At 53.2% G+C, this 15,574-nt stretch overlaps 7 protein-coding genes across 7 annotated transcripts; 3 read left to right on the top strand and 4 right to left on the bottom strand.

The window, feature by feature from the left end:
• Window positions 1-913: 913 nt before the first annotated feature.
• On the bottom strand, window positions 914-2,337 carry BO70DRAFT_354831 (Nur1/Mug154 family protein; the record flags this gene model as incomplete). Its single annotated transcript, XM_025541884.1, has 2 exons — window positions 914-1,990; window positions 2,080-2,337. 2 exons carry the CDS (start codon window positions 2,335-2,337, stop codon window positions 914-916), a joined length of 1,335 nt encoding a protein of 444 aa, XP_025396761.1.
• Window positions 2,338-2,664: 327 nt separating this feature from the next.
• On the top strand, window positions 2,665-3,675 carry BO70DRAFT_364482 (H(+)-transporting V1 sector ATPase subunit F). Its single transcript, XM_025543821.1, has 5 exons — window positions 2,665-2,769; window positions 2,838-2,872; window positions 2,933-2,966; window positions 3,037-3,174; window positions 3,306-3,675. Exons 1-5 carry the CDS (start codon window positions 2,743-2,745, stop codon window positions 3,444-3,446), a joined length of 375 nt encoding a protein of 124 aa, XP_025396760.1. The 5' UTR covers window positions 2,665-2,742; the 3' UTR covers window positions 3,447-3,675.
• Window positions 3,676-4,358: 683 nt separating this feature from the next.
• On the bottom strand, window positions 4,359-5,032 carry BO70DRAFT_398812 (ML domain-containing protein; the record flags this gene model as incomplete). The annotated part of the gene is made up of 3 exons (XM_025546813.1): window positions 4,359-4,448; window positions 4,530-4,746; window positions 4,818-5,032. 3 exons carry the CDS (start codon window positions 5,030-5,032, stop codon window positions 4,359-4,361), a joined length of 522 nt encoding a protein of 173 aa, XP_025396759.1.
• Window positions 5,033-5,582: 550 nt separating this feature from the next.
• On the bottom strand, window positions 5,583-7,325 carry BO70DRAFT_364480 (uncharacterized protein). Its single transcript, XM_025543820.1, has one exon. It carries the CDS (start codon window positions 7,286-7,288, stop codon window positions 5,927-5,929), a length of 1,362 nt encoding a protein of 453 aa, XP_025396758.1. The 5' UTR covers window positions 7,289-7,325; the 3' UTR covers window positions 5,583-5,926.
• Window positions 7,326-8,051: 726 nt separating this feature from the next.
• BO70DRAFT_364479 (putative peroxisomal 3-ketoacyl-coA thiolase (Kat1)) lies at window positions 8,052-10,024 on the bottom strand. The gene is made up of 6 exons (XM_025543819.1): window positions 9,548-10,024; window positions 9,401-9,496; window positions 8,498-9,346; window positions 8,377-8,441; window positions 8,213-8,324; window positions 8,052-8,141 (listed from the first exon to the last, which is right to left on the bottom strand). The coding sequence occupies exons 1-6, from the start codon at window positions 9,650-9,652 to the stop codon at window positions 8,103-8,105; spliced, it is 1,266 nt and encodes a 421-aa protein (XP_025396757.1). The 5' UTR covers window positions 9,653-10,024; the 3' UTR covers window positions 8,052-8,102.
• A 924-nt stretch (window positions 10,025-10,948) lies between these two features.
• Window positions 10,949-13,178, top strand: BO70DRAFT_319796 (putative bifunctional fatty acid transporter/acyl-CoA synthetase (FAT1); the record flags this gene model as incomplete). The annotated part of the gene is made up of 5 exons (XM_025540455.1): window positions 10,949-11,234; window positions 11,302-11,457; window positions 11,521-12,667; window positions 12,731-12,880; window positions 12,935-13,178. The coding sequence occupies 5 exons, from the start codon at window positions 10,949-10,951 to the stop codon at window positions 13,104-13,106; spliced, it is 1,911 nt and encodes a 636-aa protein (XP_025396756.1). The 3' UTR covers window positions 13,107-13,178.
• Window positions 13,179-13,489: 311 nt separating this feature from the next.
• BO70DRAFT_389089 (MFS transporter) lies at window positions 13,490-15,397 on the top strand (the record flags this gene model as incomplete). Its single annotated transcript, XM_025546052.1, has 7 exons — window positions 13,490-13,665; window positions 13,715-13,749; window positions 13,803-14,490; window positions 14,526-14,566; window positions 14,629-14,753; window positions 14,811-14,972; window positions 15,041-15,397. 7 exons carry the CDS (start codon window positions 13,490-13,492, stop codon window positions 15,395-15,397), a joined length of 1,584 nt encoding a protein of 527 aa, XP_025396755.1.
• Window positions 15,398-15,574: the final 177 nt, after the last annotated feature.

Genomic DNA, 15,574 nt, shown 5'->3' with positions numbered 1-15,574 from the left:
GATTCGACGTTCAAGTCAGACAGAGTCAGTATGATGACCCATTCCTTCCAAAATGCGGATGTCGTTGAAGTGTTTGCGCGGTCGAGGGTGTAGGGTTGCGCCGTTGGAGGCGTTCGGCGAGTGAATGGGGATGTGGTTTGATCGGAGCACGGCAGGCATCTGGTAGGAATAGATCGAGAGGCCACGCTTGGCACGTTCTATGTGGTGGTAAGGGATGATGTATGTAATGATAGGACTGGAATGTCTAGCGGGCTGGGCTCGCCATGATGAAGAATGTATCACCAGAGGGAGATGGGCGGGTGTGGAATGTACACCAGGTTGGTGGCATAGTTGGGTATGGCAACTGCGGGCGCCGTTGAATTGATCTGCAATTTCCCTGATGAATAGCAGGCCATGAGGTGGTGATGGACAACGGATCTCAATTTGTCAAGTGCGATCCAAAGCGCGTTCACATCTCAAAATTGGTTGACCTTTTCAATCCCGAGACCAAATCATGTCCAACCGAACAAGGCAGGATGCTGTGCCCACCTGAAGAGACAGCAACAGGAATACTGTGAAGTGGCTGGTGAAATGGTTCCTGCCAGCCTACATTCCCAGTTTGGGCTGGTTGCCAACACTCGTGATTTTCTTCAGGAACGGGTGTCCCGACCAAGAAAGGAAAAGATAGATCATGATGCAACGGAAACGAAGAAAAAGAATAGAGAGAGAGAGAGAGTTTAGAAAACAGAAACCGAAAAGTCGAATAATTCAACGCCGCAGCTGATGCTCCAAAGCCAGTCACGGTCAAAAAGTGCCGAATCTTAATGGCGACCTCGTGACGACTCCGCTAAGATGATATACCATACTGTACATGAGAGTTCTCTTCCTGCGTACCTGGATCACTGGCAGATGATGCCATACCACCCAAAACCCATCAAAAACGTCCAGTTTCGCGGCGCGTCGTGTCAGCGAGACTCCGTCTCGGTCCTGCGATCATGGGACTTCCCCCTCCGGGAACATTGCTTTTCTTAAGTGGACTAGATGGCCTCTTCACGGCGCTGGCGCCACGCTCTTTGTAGAAGAAGTCTCCATTGCTTGTAAGACGACGGTCGAAACTGGTCGACGCGGACTTCTTCAACGGCGAGTTGGCATGCGAATAAATGCCGAGACTACCGCCATCACCCGTGCCTGTTGGGGTCTGTCGGAATTGAGGTTGACGAATCGAGGTGCGGACAAGAGGAGACGCATCCCGTAGGTGGCTCGGAGTCTGAAGTGCGCTTGGACGACTGGCAACACCAGTGGGGGTACCTGCTAGAGAATGACGCCCGGACGACCGACCTTCAGGATCCACGTGGCTGACATAGTTGGGGTTGGGACTCGTTTTAAATCCCCGGTGGATGACATGAGTGGGTGTAAAAGTATCGACCTTGTTTTGCTTAACGTCCGAGTCGGATTCGGAGAACTGAGTGCCCACATCTCTCATCACAGGCTGAGTCCGCGGGTGCACGTATTTGGTATCATATTCGCGGAGAACCTCCTTATGAACCAACATAGAATCCTTCGCTTGCTGAACATACGACGAGGAGAGAAATGACATCTGTACGGAGAGTAGGGTTGCAAAAAAGACGGTAGTCACGATCGTAACGCTCGGGCGAGGGTCGGATAGCTGAGTGGGTAGGAAAAGCCAGTAGACCAAGACATGCCCGGGACTGAAAAGGCAGAACAACCGAATGCAAATGGGCGAAGGGTCCCAGACTGCAAGCTCCCACACGTCGCGCTGCGCATCAGGGTGTGCTCTCGACTGAGCGGACTTCGATGATATCGATTCGGCCAAGTATTTTAGCGGCGAAGAGATCACTGGCGTAGAATTCACCCGTACCCGATGAGCGGACGGTGTCGCGGGGGCTCGATCGATTGAGGCTTCAAACAGGCGATAGTGTCGCTTCCGATAGAAGGTATAGAAGGTGTTGAGAGCGGCAAAGACAATAAGGAGATGGACGACAAAGGAGGCCTATTGACGATTATGTTAGCCCTGTCGCATTGCGGCACCACCCTCGTACAGCATGCAGATGAGTGCAGTACGGGCCCAGAATCACATACAAACCAGCTTAGCACCGGGGTGCCTCCCTCGTCGCCAAAGACATCATCGATAGCTTGACTACTGCTCGACTGACTATTGGCCCTGGCAATCAGAAAGACCAGATTCAGAGCGATGCCCACAGGGAGCGCCCAGTCCTTCTCAAACTGATCCCAGTCGTGTGTATCGATCTCCTCCGAGAGCCACAGCAGAAAGTCCAAAGGGTTCAAGTAGGACTTGATGCGTTCCGCCAACGGTCGGCGGCGGACAAGCCGGGGCATGTTGAAGAGGTGGGAGAGGCAGGTTGCGACGCAAGATGCTACACGATCAGGGAAGAGACATTAGCATCATCTTCGTCGGCAGCAGGTGAATACAGCGACGGACCGACAACTCGGGACTCACCTTGGCGTAATGCGATTGACTGAAGCCTGGAGGTTTTTTTTCCCTTTCCGCCAGTAAACAACAATGACAGGCGATGTTCGTGCAACCCCCCGCTTAGATAAGCAGGACGGGGGCGGGCTGTTATGACGACGTCCGAAGGCAGTCAGTCCATCGGGATCGAGACAGACAGACTCGACTGGGGCCAGCTTTGCTTTGGTGTCTTCGGTTCAGGGGCGACGAAGCAATTCCACAAACCTCCGCAACTCCTCACCCTCCCCTGCCTTCCCCCTCATTGCCTCATCACCATGGCCGCATCGGCCGTGGCATACAAGGTACCTACCGTTCCGAGTTCCCCCTCCTTGTCATTACTGCATTTACTAACCACATACTCCACATTCAGGACAGGCAGTTCCTTGCGGTCATCGGGGATGAAGAGTAACTCTGCCTTCATACTATACCCTAAGAACTCTTCCGCTGATTACCCACGCCTGACAGCTCCGTAACTGGTCTCCTTCTCGCGGGTGTCGGTGTACGTATCCTCTCCCCCTCACAAACACGAATATGCGACCACCACCACCAAAACTAATCCACCACCACAGCACGTCACAGATGGCCCCGACGCCCAGCGAAACTTCCTAGTGGTCGACTCGAAGACGGAAAACTCCGCGATCGAGAAAGCGTTCCAGAACTTCACCCAGGAGAGAAAGGACATCGCTGTCGTCCTTATCAACCAGCATGTACGTGTGAATGGGATATTCCCCAGGAATTACGTTTATTATACCCCCCTTCCCCCCCACGCATCCGAATTCATCCTCATCTCCAACACCATCCATGACCCACGTCAGCTTACGAATGTACCACATCCCAGATCGCCGAACGTATCCGCCACAGCGTCGATTCCTTCGCCGATGCATTCCCGGCTGTTCTCGAGATCCCGAGCAAGGACCACCCATACGATCCCGAGAAGGACAGTGTGCTCAAGCGGGTGCGGAGACTGTTTGGGGAGTAAACTCTGAGCGTCTTGTGTCTGCGTCTGTCTCGTTATTCGAAACCACGGGTTTGTGTTGTGTTGCGTTGTGTGTGTGTGTGTTCTACCTGGTGGTTCGCTGTGTATCTGTGCTTGTCGACTTGATTGTTGTATAAACGCGTGGAAAGAGAGAAGGCCCGAGGGGCAAAAGGGATGATACCCAATTATATCATTGTTGCACATAGAACCAGATGTTTACAAGTTCGCGAAGGCATGTCTAGGGAGACGGACGGGGTATTTACCCGTATCATTCTCGTACTGCTAATTTGGAACCTTCAGGGCCCCGGATATTCTATCCTGATATATGAGGTTCATATTATGTCAAGGTTCGGTGGAGTCGTCTATCTAGCAGGAGAACGTAAGGAGAAATCGACGATGTTGGTTAGGTTTCAGGTGTGCTACGGACAGACAGATTAGGAACACCGGCGAATCCCAGTCACTTGACCTCTAAACATTGCAGGTCTACATTTCAGAGGCTTTAGCATAATATGAATGAGACAAGCTGCTGAATGCGATTTTGGTACATATGCTAATTAGTGCCAATTGGCGGCAAGCAAGCCAAAAAAGGACTGTAAGAATAGAAACATGATATGTCTTTGAGCGAATGCTCCAAACGCCGCACAGGAGTTAGCGCAACAGAGAGAGTTTACAGAAACAATGATCGTAACGCATGAGATCTGGCTATCTTGGACTCTGGCATATCAAGATAGGCTTGAGACTGGAAATCTAACCAGAAAGTGTGTGAGAGAATGGAAGAGAGAAACAACGGCCTAGGTAGGTACAGCATCAAGAACTCGTTATTATGGGCAATCAAATCAACATCAAGCGTTGACAGAAAGCAGCGGGAGGGGCTCGATATCAAGAGATCCGGCAGCCCATGGCGACTAGTCGACTTCACCGCTTGAACTCGATGTTGTGGCCATCGAGGCAAGTAATGCGCTTGTCGTCCGCAGAAAAGACGTCGGCGTGGACGTTGTATCTTCCCTATCGATTGGTGGAAACCACGATCAGCCCTTGCAATTCTAATATTGTAATGAATGAAAATGAGGCGATAACACAACGTACCGGAGGGATCTGGCTGGGCAGATCAACCTGCTTGGTCAGGACCATCTTGCCCTTCTGCAGAGGGCACTCGAGATCCACATTGACGATCTGATCGCATAGATCGGCCCGCTGCCTGACCAGAGTGATCAACCCATATTTGACCTCCAAGAGCACGTAGGCACCCTTCTCAACTGGCTCATTCAAGACACCCTCGGCGGTGATCGTGAGGGTTTTGCCGCTACAGCCAGTTCAGTCAGCCAATATGCACTATACAGTCCCGCCTGTAGATAAGCCGGTGTGGAGACGTACGGGAGAGGAGGGTTAGGAGACAGGTCCACATGATCTATTTGCAGGGTATATTCGGAGGGATCGTTGCAGTACTCGAGCGGGTTGTCTCCGCTAACAGGAAATTGAGCATCGGCGTAGATGGGTGTCTGGCTGGAGCCAAAGAAGTCCAGGGATCTGGCGGTCGAGAGAGGGGCGCAAAGGAGGAATGCAGCCGCGGCGGTTGATAAGAGCTTCATAGCGAGGGCGAGGGCGAGGAGGACGAAGCTGCGACTTTTTGGAACGAGGTGCCGCGGTGGAAGGGAGAGGGAGTGTGCAGGTATCGAGAATGGGTGCAATGCTGATAAGTATAATTAGAGGTGCAAGGTGTAAGTCAAGGAGGCAAGATGGAGGCGAGGCGATGAGCGGTGTCATGGGACGGTGCCTGTCTTGGCGGTTCCTGATGACGACGGCCCGGATGGCAAGCACGTGATGTGATGGCTTATCAGTGCCGCTTCGGGTCCTCGGCTGCATTTCCTCGACTACTACCAGTACTAGTACTACGTTGTAGTATCTGGGTTAAAGCATGCCACAGACTGGGCAGGTGATTTGGTTAACACAAACACTCCAAACGAGAGAACTCGGCTCTTTCTTTCCTCAAGCTGCCACATGGTTTCTACAAACTTGTGATTGTGGACTGTATGGCTGGAATATGCTACATGCACACCCAGTCTGGCTACTCCACCTTCATTAGGAGTTTGAGTGGCAGAGCCTTACTGTCTGTACTCTACTAAAGGCATGTGTGTCACCGAATTTGATTAAAATTTAATGAAGTTAAGTAACTAGGCTCATAACCAGACGACCGGAGCCTACATTAAAGAAACGAGGCCATAGGGTTGTTGGATTGATGATATGTGATCAGCTAGCTAAGAGGCAGTCACTGGCAGGCGCTAACCTCCGGCACTGCTGACAGAATTACTAGGTACATTAAGACATTAGATGATGGCTTCCCTGCGGTGAGGAGTATAAAGGAAAGACAGGTCCTCTTCAGGGTATAGAATAATAGAGTGAGGGTCAAGCTGCTGACTGCAGTTTTGGCACAGATGCTAATCAGTGCTTATGTGTTTGCAACTACCATGCTTCACCTTGACGCCTCAGTTGGGTCGGCCAGACTCTTCATCTTGGTGATGAGGGAGCGCTCCGGACGCAGCAGCAGCCTGCGCTTGGGGTTCTTCATTCTCCACCGGAGCCGGGGACGTCGTCGCCATTTCTGGGTCAGCAGTAGAAGCAGCAGACGCAGCAGAAGCAGTAGCAACAGCAGGAAGATCAGCCGGCGCAGCCGTTGACCCGTCGCGTGACTGGGGTGCTTCACTGGGCACAGGGCTCTCCTCTAAAAGACGAGGACCGGGGTTCTTTTCCGGCTGCTTGCTGGTCTTGACGCGGGCGGGTGCGGGACCAAGCATGGGCGGGTACTTGAATCGGAAACCCCAGACAAAGAAGAGACGCAGCTTAGTCCCGAAGCCCATCGCCTTCCAACGCTTCTTCAGGATCTCGCCATCGGCCTGGGAACGAGCACGGTAGCCCTTTCGGAAGAAGCACAGCAGTAGCAGGGTGATGGGCATGATAGTGAGTGCCCAGCAGACGGGAAGTCCACGGCGTGTCTGCCAGCCCATCATCAGACGGCGAAAACGGACCCAGGCTTCGATGAAGCCGCAGATCAAGAACAGGCCGATCCAGCCAATGGAAAGAATGAGTGTGAGGGCCAGAGGGGAAATGCCTATCCAGTAACTGTCGGTGAACCAGTTGCCGTAGCCGTCGTCGTAGCCATAGTTGTAGTAGCCGTAGTTGTACTCGGAACCACCAGTGCCGGTGTAGGCACAGCCCGAGCCGCTGTACAAGGACGTAGGTCGATTATATCGACTCATTGACTCCAGGGAGCTGCTGGGGATCTGGGTGGGGTCGACGTAGACGATGTCGATCGTGTATGTGGTGGGCTGGAAGGGCTCGCTGGAGTCGACGGAGATAGAAGTGGCAACGGCGGTGCGTGGGAGCAGGTCTTGCACCTCGGCGGGTGGAATGACTTCAACCGCAGTGGTTTGTGTCCACTGCGACGAGCAACCAGTGGGTGCTGTGTAGGTCAGGTTGACGGCGAACATGGTGCTCTGGTATTCGTCTTCATCGCCGTAGCCGTAGCCATCGCCGTAGCCATAGTTATCGTCGTAGACGTTTGATCCGACGCCGGTTGGGTAAAGTTTTTGGATGATTGTGACATCCTCATCGTAGTAGCCAGAGGTCCCGGTAGAGGTGATAGTTGAGATGGCCTGCGGCATAGACGTCGCAGTAGGAGTGATTTGCTCAATTTGGGTGTCGGTGAGGGTCTCATAGGCGTAAGTCTCAGTATAGACGGCCTCCTCATAGTCGGCAGTAACAATCCATGGAGCAGCAGAAACGAAGGAAGACAGTTGGGTCAAAAGCAGAAGCGACAGAAACAGCAAAAACGAACGTGGGAGCGCCATCTTGGACGTCACAGAATATGCAAACCTTACCAGAGAGAGAGGGGAGGGCCAGGACTGGTGGCGCCCATGACTTATGTACTTCTTCTATAAGTCTCCGTGAGGGCCAAGGGAAATTAGGAGCACTTAGGTTTATCCCCACAATCACCCTGTTCTAGCGGTGATTGGCAGGGTCCTTTTCCAGGGTCTGGACTGTGCTCTTTTGGCTCTAGTCACTGCTTTAGCATCAGCAAGGTCCGAGATGGAGAAAACGACACCATGAGCCACGGCTGTTTACTGGGGACATGGGGTTGTTTCCATTCATTTTCTTGGATTGGTTTAGTTAGCTAAGAGTGTGAAACCATCGATATGGTGCACTATTGTAACATGGCCATATGGCAAAGGATTGTACAGTTGGTATTTTCCTGCCAGAGCCATCTGATGGCGAAAGGTTGGGGCTGAGACCGTTAGCGCCTCGCTTTCAGGGTTCAAGTGTGTTGCTAAATCTCACTAGACCGAAGAGACTTCGGCGGCTCGTTCCGGATTCCCTGGAATGTTGCCTGATTAGCTCCCTGGCGCCTAAATCGGTCTAAGGCCCGCGGCGCTTTCTGGTCGACTGGGAGCCTGGTTAGATACCTGGTACTCCGTAGGGCGAAAATTTCTCTCCTGGGAAAGGGGCAAAAAATATACGGGATAAGGGCCTGCCGTCTTACATACTGGCCTGGTCGGGCTGGCCCGGTGACCTGAAAAGTTTGGTTAAGCACCTGCGAATTCAGATTATTCCAGTGTTTGCCATTGTAAAACTATTTACAGAAAATAACGTCTCATTATTATACGCTCAATGCTCGGAGACAAAGATTCCAGCCATGCCCATACCCTGGAAAAGAAGTGATCAGCCTGGATCCCTATACAAGTCTTGATATACAGTTATAGGCGCGGAAGACTTACCGTTCCAACACACATCGAGGTAACTGCGATCCTCTTATCCTGTCGTCGCAGTTCAGACAGAGCAGTGACAACCTGCCGTGCCCCCGTGCAACCAAGGGGGTGACCAAATGCACTATGTTAGGTTAGCAAATGGAGCCTCAGTTGTCTAGTGCAACATGACTTACATGGCGCCGCCCCGGGGGTTGACCTTGGCTTCATCAAGGCCCAGCTTTTGCACACAGTATGTTCCCTACACATACATTAGTCGCTGTCTGTGTTTCCAACAAACATGGGGTTCCAACTTACCATGGACGCAAATGCCTCGTTAATCTCGAAGATATCAATCTCCTCCTTACTCAACCCGAACTTGGTGAGGATCTTGGGGATGGCGATCGATGGACCAATGCCCATGATCCTGGGCTCCAAGCCTGCGACGGTGGCGCCGCAGAACTTGGCCAAAATGGGCTGGCCCAGCTCCTGCGCGCGGGATCGCTTCATGAGAATCAGACCCGCAGCACCGTCGGTGATCTGGCTGGCGTTTCCGCCCGTGGTGGCGCTGGGGTTCCACTGGGGGAACGCGGCGCGAATCTTGCCCAGAGATTCAGCAGTGGTGCCATACCGAATACCATCGTCCCGTTCAACGACGATGTTCTTCACCTCGCCGGTCTTTGGGTCTTTGATACTCGTTTTAACAGGAACGATCTCGTCGTTGAACCACCCCGCCTTCTGAGCCCGCTCAGCTTTCTGGTAGCTCTTCGCCGCAAACTGGTCCAGCATTTCACGGGAAAGGTTGAATTGCGCCGCAACATTCTCGGATGTCTGACCCATTGGCTGAGCGTTCTGTGAGGCGATTGGGTGCGTCGTGATCTGGGAAGACATCCCCGGAGCCCCGCCGTCGGAGTTGGTGCTCATGCTCTCCGCTCCCACCGCAATCCCGACATCGATGGAACCGGCCATGATCTGGTTGGCGATGTTCTGGATAGCCAGCAATCCGGAAGAACAGAATCGGTTCGCGATCGAGGCAGCTGCAGTAACCGGGAAGCCTGCCGCCAGGACAGCCGAGCGTGCTACATAAGCTCCACCGGGACACAGGACATTACCGACACAGACATCTTCGACGAGGTTCGGGTCAAGGTTCGACTTCTCACGGACAGACTGGGAGGTTTGTCAGCTACGGACGAGCCGGTTTGTGTCAAAAAGGGACCTTACCGTCAGCAGTGAGATCAGAAGGTCATCCAGGTTTGTATCCTTGAGTCCGCCCTTTCTGGCTTTTGTGAGGGGCGTTCGGACGGCCAAGGTAATCACCTGTACTGCGTCAGTCTTTCCCCCAAGAGAAAGGAGAACAGGTCGTCATACGATGTCGTCCGGGTTCTGGGACAGAAGCCGTTGCTTTGCGGACGCGGCTCCAGGGCCCGAGAGGTGGTTTGCGATCGAGGTCAATCGTTGCTGAGCTGAAGACATGATTGAGATTCTTCCTTTCCGAGTGTTGTTCCAGCACAGAATCTTCTTTCCTGGAGCAGGCCCGATTATAAGGAAGCGAGAAGAGCCGGAGCTACCCCACGGATCTTCGTTTGTTTTATTAGCCTGGGGCAAACACAGGGAGCGCGATCAACCGCGGCTCCAGGCAAGGCCCGATACAGAAAAGCAGCCGAGCCGAATGTGGGCCCGGGGTGTTCAGAAGTTGAGAAGTTCAGAACTTCCGTGCCGATCAGGCGGGTCTGCTGGCATCCACCTGGGGGCAAAACTAGGACTGAGTGGCCGTGTGGAAGACTGGGAGTGGAACTCGAGCTGGGCTTCCCCCGGTGTATCGAAAGATCGTAGGCTGTGGCATCGCAGAACGGGATCCATGGGAGAGTAAACCGGAGAAGTTCAGAGAGTTCGAGCCGAGGGAAATGCCGCCTCCTTGTAACGGCGCTGTATGATACGGTATCAATGGCCGGCCTCGGTTGTCGGGAGTAACAACAGTCACGGCGATGGCCCCCCATGACGCCAGACTCCCCAGGCACGTCTATCTACTTCGTATCAGGAACATCTATCTATCTGCTAGTCTCGGACATCTGTGGCTTGTGATCCTTTACATGCACGTCCTTCCGCACTAATGCTCGCCTCGCCTTGGGACTTGGGAGAATGGCCTCCGCCGTCTGCAGTACCAGCTCGCACGTTGACAGCGTTGTTGCTCTCTTCAATCTGGAGTAAAGCTCTCGCCTCCCCCCCCGGCTCGACGCCGGGATGGCTTCAAGCCGTCCAGCGTGAATGCGACTGAGCTCGGGCCCTGTCTCCGAACGTTAGTTTCAGCCCTCCCCGGGAAGATGCTGCGGGCCTGGGGTCGGGAGGGAGGAGCCACTTCCAATGAGGCCGGCCCCCTGCTTTGCCTCCTGTCGGAATCCACATTCATGTCGTTTGCCGCCTATTCCGTCTAATCACCTGGCGAGCTCCCCGGCCCACGCCTCGTCGCCCAAGTGCTTTATGGACGGCAGATTTCGGCTACCAGTCAGTCCAGGTCCCGACCCCAGAATCCGAGCTCATTCATCTGTTTGCACGGTGGTCTTCCTATATCTGACCCCTTCCCCGGATTAGAGCGGAGCTAGGTGAATGCTCTGAAGACTGTTATCACAGTGGGGCCGAATATTTCGCTTCATTAACCGTATGATTCGAATCAAAACGCCCGAGTAATTGCTGTGAACGCTCCAAAACAACAAGTCTTCACCAGCTCTCCCAGGCACAACCCAAGGATCGTCATCTCCCAAAACCTTCCACATGGAGCACCTCTTCGAGATCAGCGGTTCATCAATAGCAGTCGCATCGGCTCTCTCAGCCGCCGTCGGGGCTTACCTCAATGCCAAGTTCTCTATTTCGAGTGACCTAACATCGCTTTACAACGAGCAGTCATGGGCAAACCGTCTGGGACAGCGAATCGCTCAGCTCGGCGATGCTGCCACCATCTACAAGATGCTTGAACGGGTGGTAGAGGTTGACGGCCACGGGTCAAGTGAAGCGCTGTGGCTTGAGAATACGACATGGACCTATAGCCAGCTCAAAGATCGTATGTGGGCACCATGACTCGTCAACGATGAATATCGGCTTCTGTGCCCTTGCTGATGCCTCCTCAGTCGTCGATAGATTTGCCGCTCTGCTTCATACAAAAGGCATTAATGCCGGAGATTTTGTTGCCGTTTTCACCACGAACTCCCCTGAGATGGTTGTAACAATCTATGCACTTAACAAGCTTGGGGCTGTGGCAGCCCTCATCAACACCAATCTGCGTGGTATGACACCGACTCTACACTCACTTCTTGTGCACGGCCAGTTACTGATGGCATATCGAATAGATGATACTTTCGACCACTGTCTCAACGTCTCCGGAAGCAAATTTATCATTTCAACGCCAGATCTATCGCAGTTTGTGCGTTCCGAGCTGCCTCACATAGCGCTTAACGTTTCGTCTTTTGACGACACCCTTACAGATGCCGCGGACGTAATAACATCGACAGACTTGCAACAAAGCACACCTGGAGGGCTTGCTGCGGCTAAAAGGTCTCTCAGCGACTTGAGCGCACTGATTTACACTTCAGGGACGACGGGAAAGCCGAAGGCATGTGCCATTCGCAACATGCAGGCGCTTGTCACATCCAACCCCAATACCGTCGACGCCAACAACCCCTCCAAATACTACCCCTTGCGGACCTATTCCTCTCTACCACTTTTCCATGGCACTGCCTACTTCACTGGAATTTGCTACTCGGTCGGAAACGCAGGCACCCTGTGTCTCCGTCGCAAGTTCTCTGCGTCGCAGTTCTGGAAGGATGTGCATGATTCCAAAGCTACACGCATCCTTTACATCGGTGAGCTCTGCAGGTATCTCCTGTCGACGCCCTCATCTCCTTATGATCGCGATCATGTTTGCATAGTGGCCAATGGCAACGGGCTACGCGGGGAGATTTGGGAGCGTTTCCGTCAACGATTTGGGGTTCCCGAGATCCGCGAATTCTATCGGTCCACGGAGGGCTTGGCCAGGTTTGACAACTGGGGAGTGGGTGCATGGGGCGCTGGGAAAGTCGGTTTTTCGGGAATTATCAAGCGGCGTCTAGAGGACGATACGTTTATCGTGAAATACGATACAGACACAGAGATGCCCTACCGGGATCCGAAGACCGGTTTCTGTATGCAAGCCAAACTCGGAGAGGAAGGAGAGGCAATTGGGCGAGTTAGGAGTCGGGGTCTGCTTACTGAATATCTGCAGAATGAGGAGGCAACGGAGAAGAAGCTTCTTCGGAATGTGTTCAAGAAGGGAGATGTATTCCAGCGCACGGGCGATTTGGTTGTTCGGGACCACGATGGTTGGGTCAGGTTTCAGGATCGGGTGGGAGATACGTTCCGCTGGAAGGGGGAGAACGTCAGTGCCGGCGAAATAAGGGATCATATTTGCCGGATGCCGTCTATCCATGATGCGGTTGTCTATGGCGTGAAGCTAAATGGGTACGAGGCCTATTCCCCGGTTCTGACCATTGGTGCGATGCAAGGCTGATAGATTATCATCAGGTATGACGGCCAAGCGGGCGCAGCTGGCATTACTCTTGAGGATCACTCTCCTGCGGCCCAGAAAAGCGTCATGGACAAGCTTTACTCCGAATTGAAGAGGAGGGGCGTGCCGTCGTACGCGTTTCCACGTCTTGTTCGACTTACGGAGAAGTAGGTTTCCCCCCAGGCATGTATGTATGCCACAGCAGTGCTAACCCCCATCAGAGTGGAAACCGGTGTCACGTTCAAGCAGGCCAAGGGAGCGTTGACCAAGAAAGGATGGGACCCTCGCACGGACTGGGGTGGCGACCAACTGTACTGGCTGAATGGCACGACATACGACAAGCTCGATGAGCAGAGCTGGGGGTCGATAGAAAACGGGCAGGCCAAGCTGTGATCCTGGCGTCGGGGATTTTGATACATCCTAGTTACTTTGTATAGAGTCCAGAAAGTCAATGGATAGATGTGCATATACATATACTTGGGAGGAACGGGAGATGCCGACATCCTTGGCGGGAGGGCGGCACCTGCAGTAACTAGATACTAGTAGTAGGGCATTCCCTGCCGCATCCGGACTGCTGCGCTGTCATCCACTTCAATAATGATGTTAGCCTCCACACGAAGGCCCTTCTGGCCCCCTCGACATTGCCACTGGTTGGTCACCCTGCCGACCTTATCTGCATTGATACAGAGCCAGCCGGGCTATCGCGCGGGGTTGCTTTCTTCTTGAGCCATTCTTCGTGCGATGCAACCCATCTATCAATCGTCCCAGAATTCCTCATGGCTGCAACCAGCTCAACTCCCACTCGTAATTCCACCCCCGATGAGCGCAAGTCGCAAGACCTGGACATTGCTCGAGAGATCGACAAGGATCAGGAAGATGTCGAACGTCTTGCCCCCGACCAGATCGACGACCGATATCGCACCACCAAATGGGAGATCTGGGCTTATTATGCGTGCGTGATAGACGAGCCTGCCTGGAGTGGCTACTAAACAACCCATCAGTTATTACATAGGAAACAATGGCCTGTCCCTTTTCAGTAAGTCCTGCGCGCGCCGTCTGGCGATTGTCCGTCGAAGTCATCGCTAACAGCAGATACCGACTTCGCCCCCACGGCCTTCCAGAACCTCCTCTCGCAGGCTGCCGGCGATCAAGGCACCCTCTTGTTCGCAGGGAAACAGCGGTCCGTCGATAGCATTGTTCTGCTGAGCAATGGAATTTCCTTCGCGATTCAGGTCGTCGTTTTCCTCATCATCGGGAGCTTTGCTGACTTCGGGAACTGGAGACCCAACATTCTCATCGTGCTGTCGCTGATCGCATACGCAATCGGGTTCGCGTGGCTGGGTGTACACGACCCCGATCAATGGCATGTTGGCGTCGGGCTATACATCGTCGGGTTGATCGCCTACCAGACCACTCTGACGTTCTGGACGGCAGCGTTTCCGGGCCTGGCGCGAAACACTCAGGAGATGAAGACGACGGCTGAGCAATACGTCGCTGGGAGTATTTCCAAAGACGAGTACGACCATGTCGATACGATGAAGCGCAGTCAGCTGGCCAACATTGCGTTCTATGTTCAATCGGTCGGGGAGCTTTTCGTGCTCGCCATCATCGTGGGCATCATGTTTGGATTGCATGTCGATGCCAGTGAGGCGAACAACAACTGGGGGTTGAGTGTCCTGATTGCATTTGCCAGTGGCGTTTGGGTGCTCGTCTCATTACCATGGTTTGTGCTGGAGAAGCGTCGACCAGGACAGGATCCGGGGGGAGCAATATCATTGTTGCGGGGCTGAAGCAGCTCATTCATGCGGTCAGACAGGTGCTGAAGTTAAAGCAGAGCTTATACTATCTTGTTGGTATGGCATCTATCACCATACTTACTTTTCTACCGGTCACCTTTCAATTGACAAGCACACAGGATACTTTCTCCTCGGCGACTCCCTCAACACGACAGTGACTGTCATTTCTACCCTCCAAAACAGCATTGTATCTTACAACACACTTCAACTCACATATCTACTTCTGGTCGGTATCGCAGCCCAGGTAAGACAACTCTCTATCCTCCCTAGAAGATCACATCACCAACCACACGCCCTTCAGGCCATCGGCATCTACGCCTTCTGGTACGCCCAGCAACGTTTTAACCTCAGCACCAAAACCATGTTCAACCTCGTCGCCGTATCCATCATCCTGCTTGATGGTTGGGGCATGATCGGTATCTGGACTCAGAAATTCGGATTCCACCACCTCTGGGAAGTCTGGGTAAGCAGCCCCCCTCCCCCAACCACACATATAACCCCCCCTCCAACCTTACGCTAACACATCCCCAGATCTACCAACTCTTCTACGGCCTCTTCGTCTGCCCCTGGTACAGCTACTCCCAGATCATGATCTCGGAAGTGACTCCCCGCGGCCACGAATTCCTCTTCTTCAGTCTCTTCAGCATCATCGGCAAGACCTCCTCGTTCATCGGGCCCCTGGTCTCCAGCGCTATTATCGATGCCTCGCCCTCCAAGAACAGTTCCATGCCGTTTTATTTTCTGTTCGCGTTGAGTCTAGCCAGTTTTGCGTTTTTGGTTGTCTTTTTGGATTTGAAGGAGAGTCGGAGGGAGCAAGCGGCTTTTTTGGAAGGAGCGGGAGGGGAGGGAGAGGGGGAGGGGGGTGATGGGGTTGGTACTGGTAATTAGTGTGTAGGGGGTTGTTTGGCGAGTGGGTGGGTGGTTGTTTATGTTTCTGGTGTTATGAGATATGAGGTATGAGGCATAGGCATAGGCATGAAGTATGAAGTATGAGTATGAAGTATGAGGCATGGGAAATGATGGTGATGATGGGGATAATGATTCACGAACTAAGTCATTTCGTCT

The sequence above is a fragment of the Aspergillus heteromorphus genome (genome assembly GCF_003184545.1).
Source record: "Aspergillus heteromorphus CBS 117.55 chromosome Unknown BO70scaffold_24, whole genome shotgun sequence".
Lineage (NCBI taxonomy): Eukaryota > Fungi > Ascomycota > Eurotiomycetes > Eurotiales > Aspergillaceae > Aspergillus > Aspergillus heteromorphus.
Note: the sequence above shows the minus strand (reverse complement) of the source record. Positions and strands in the feature narration are given on the sequence as shown.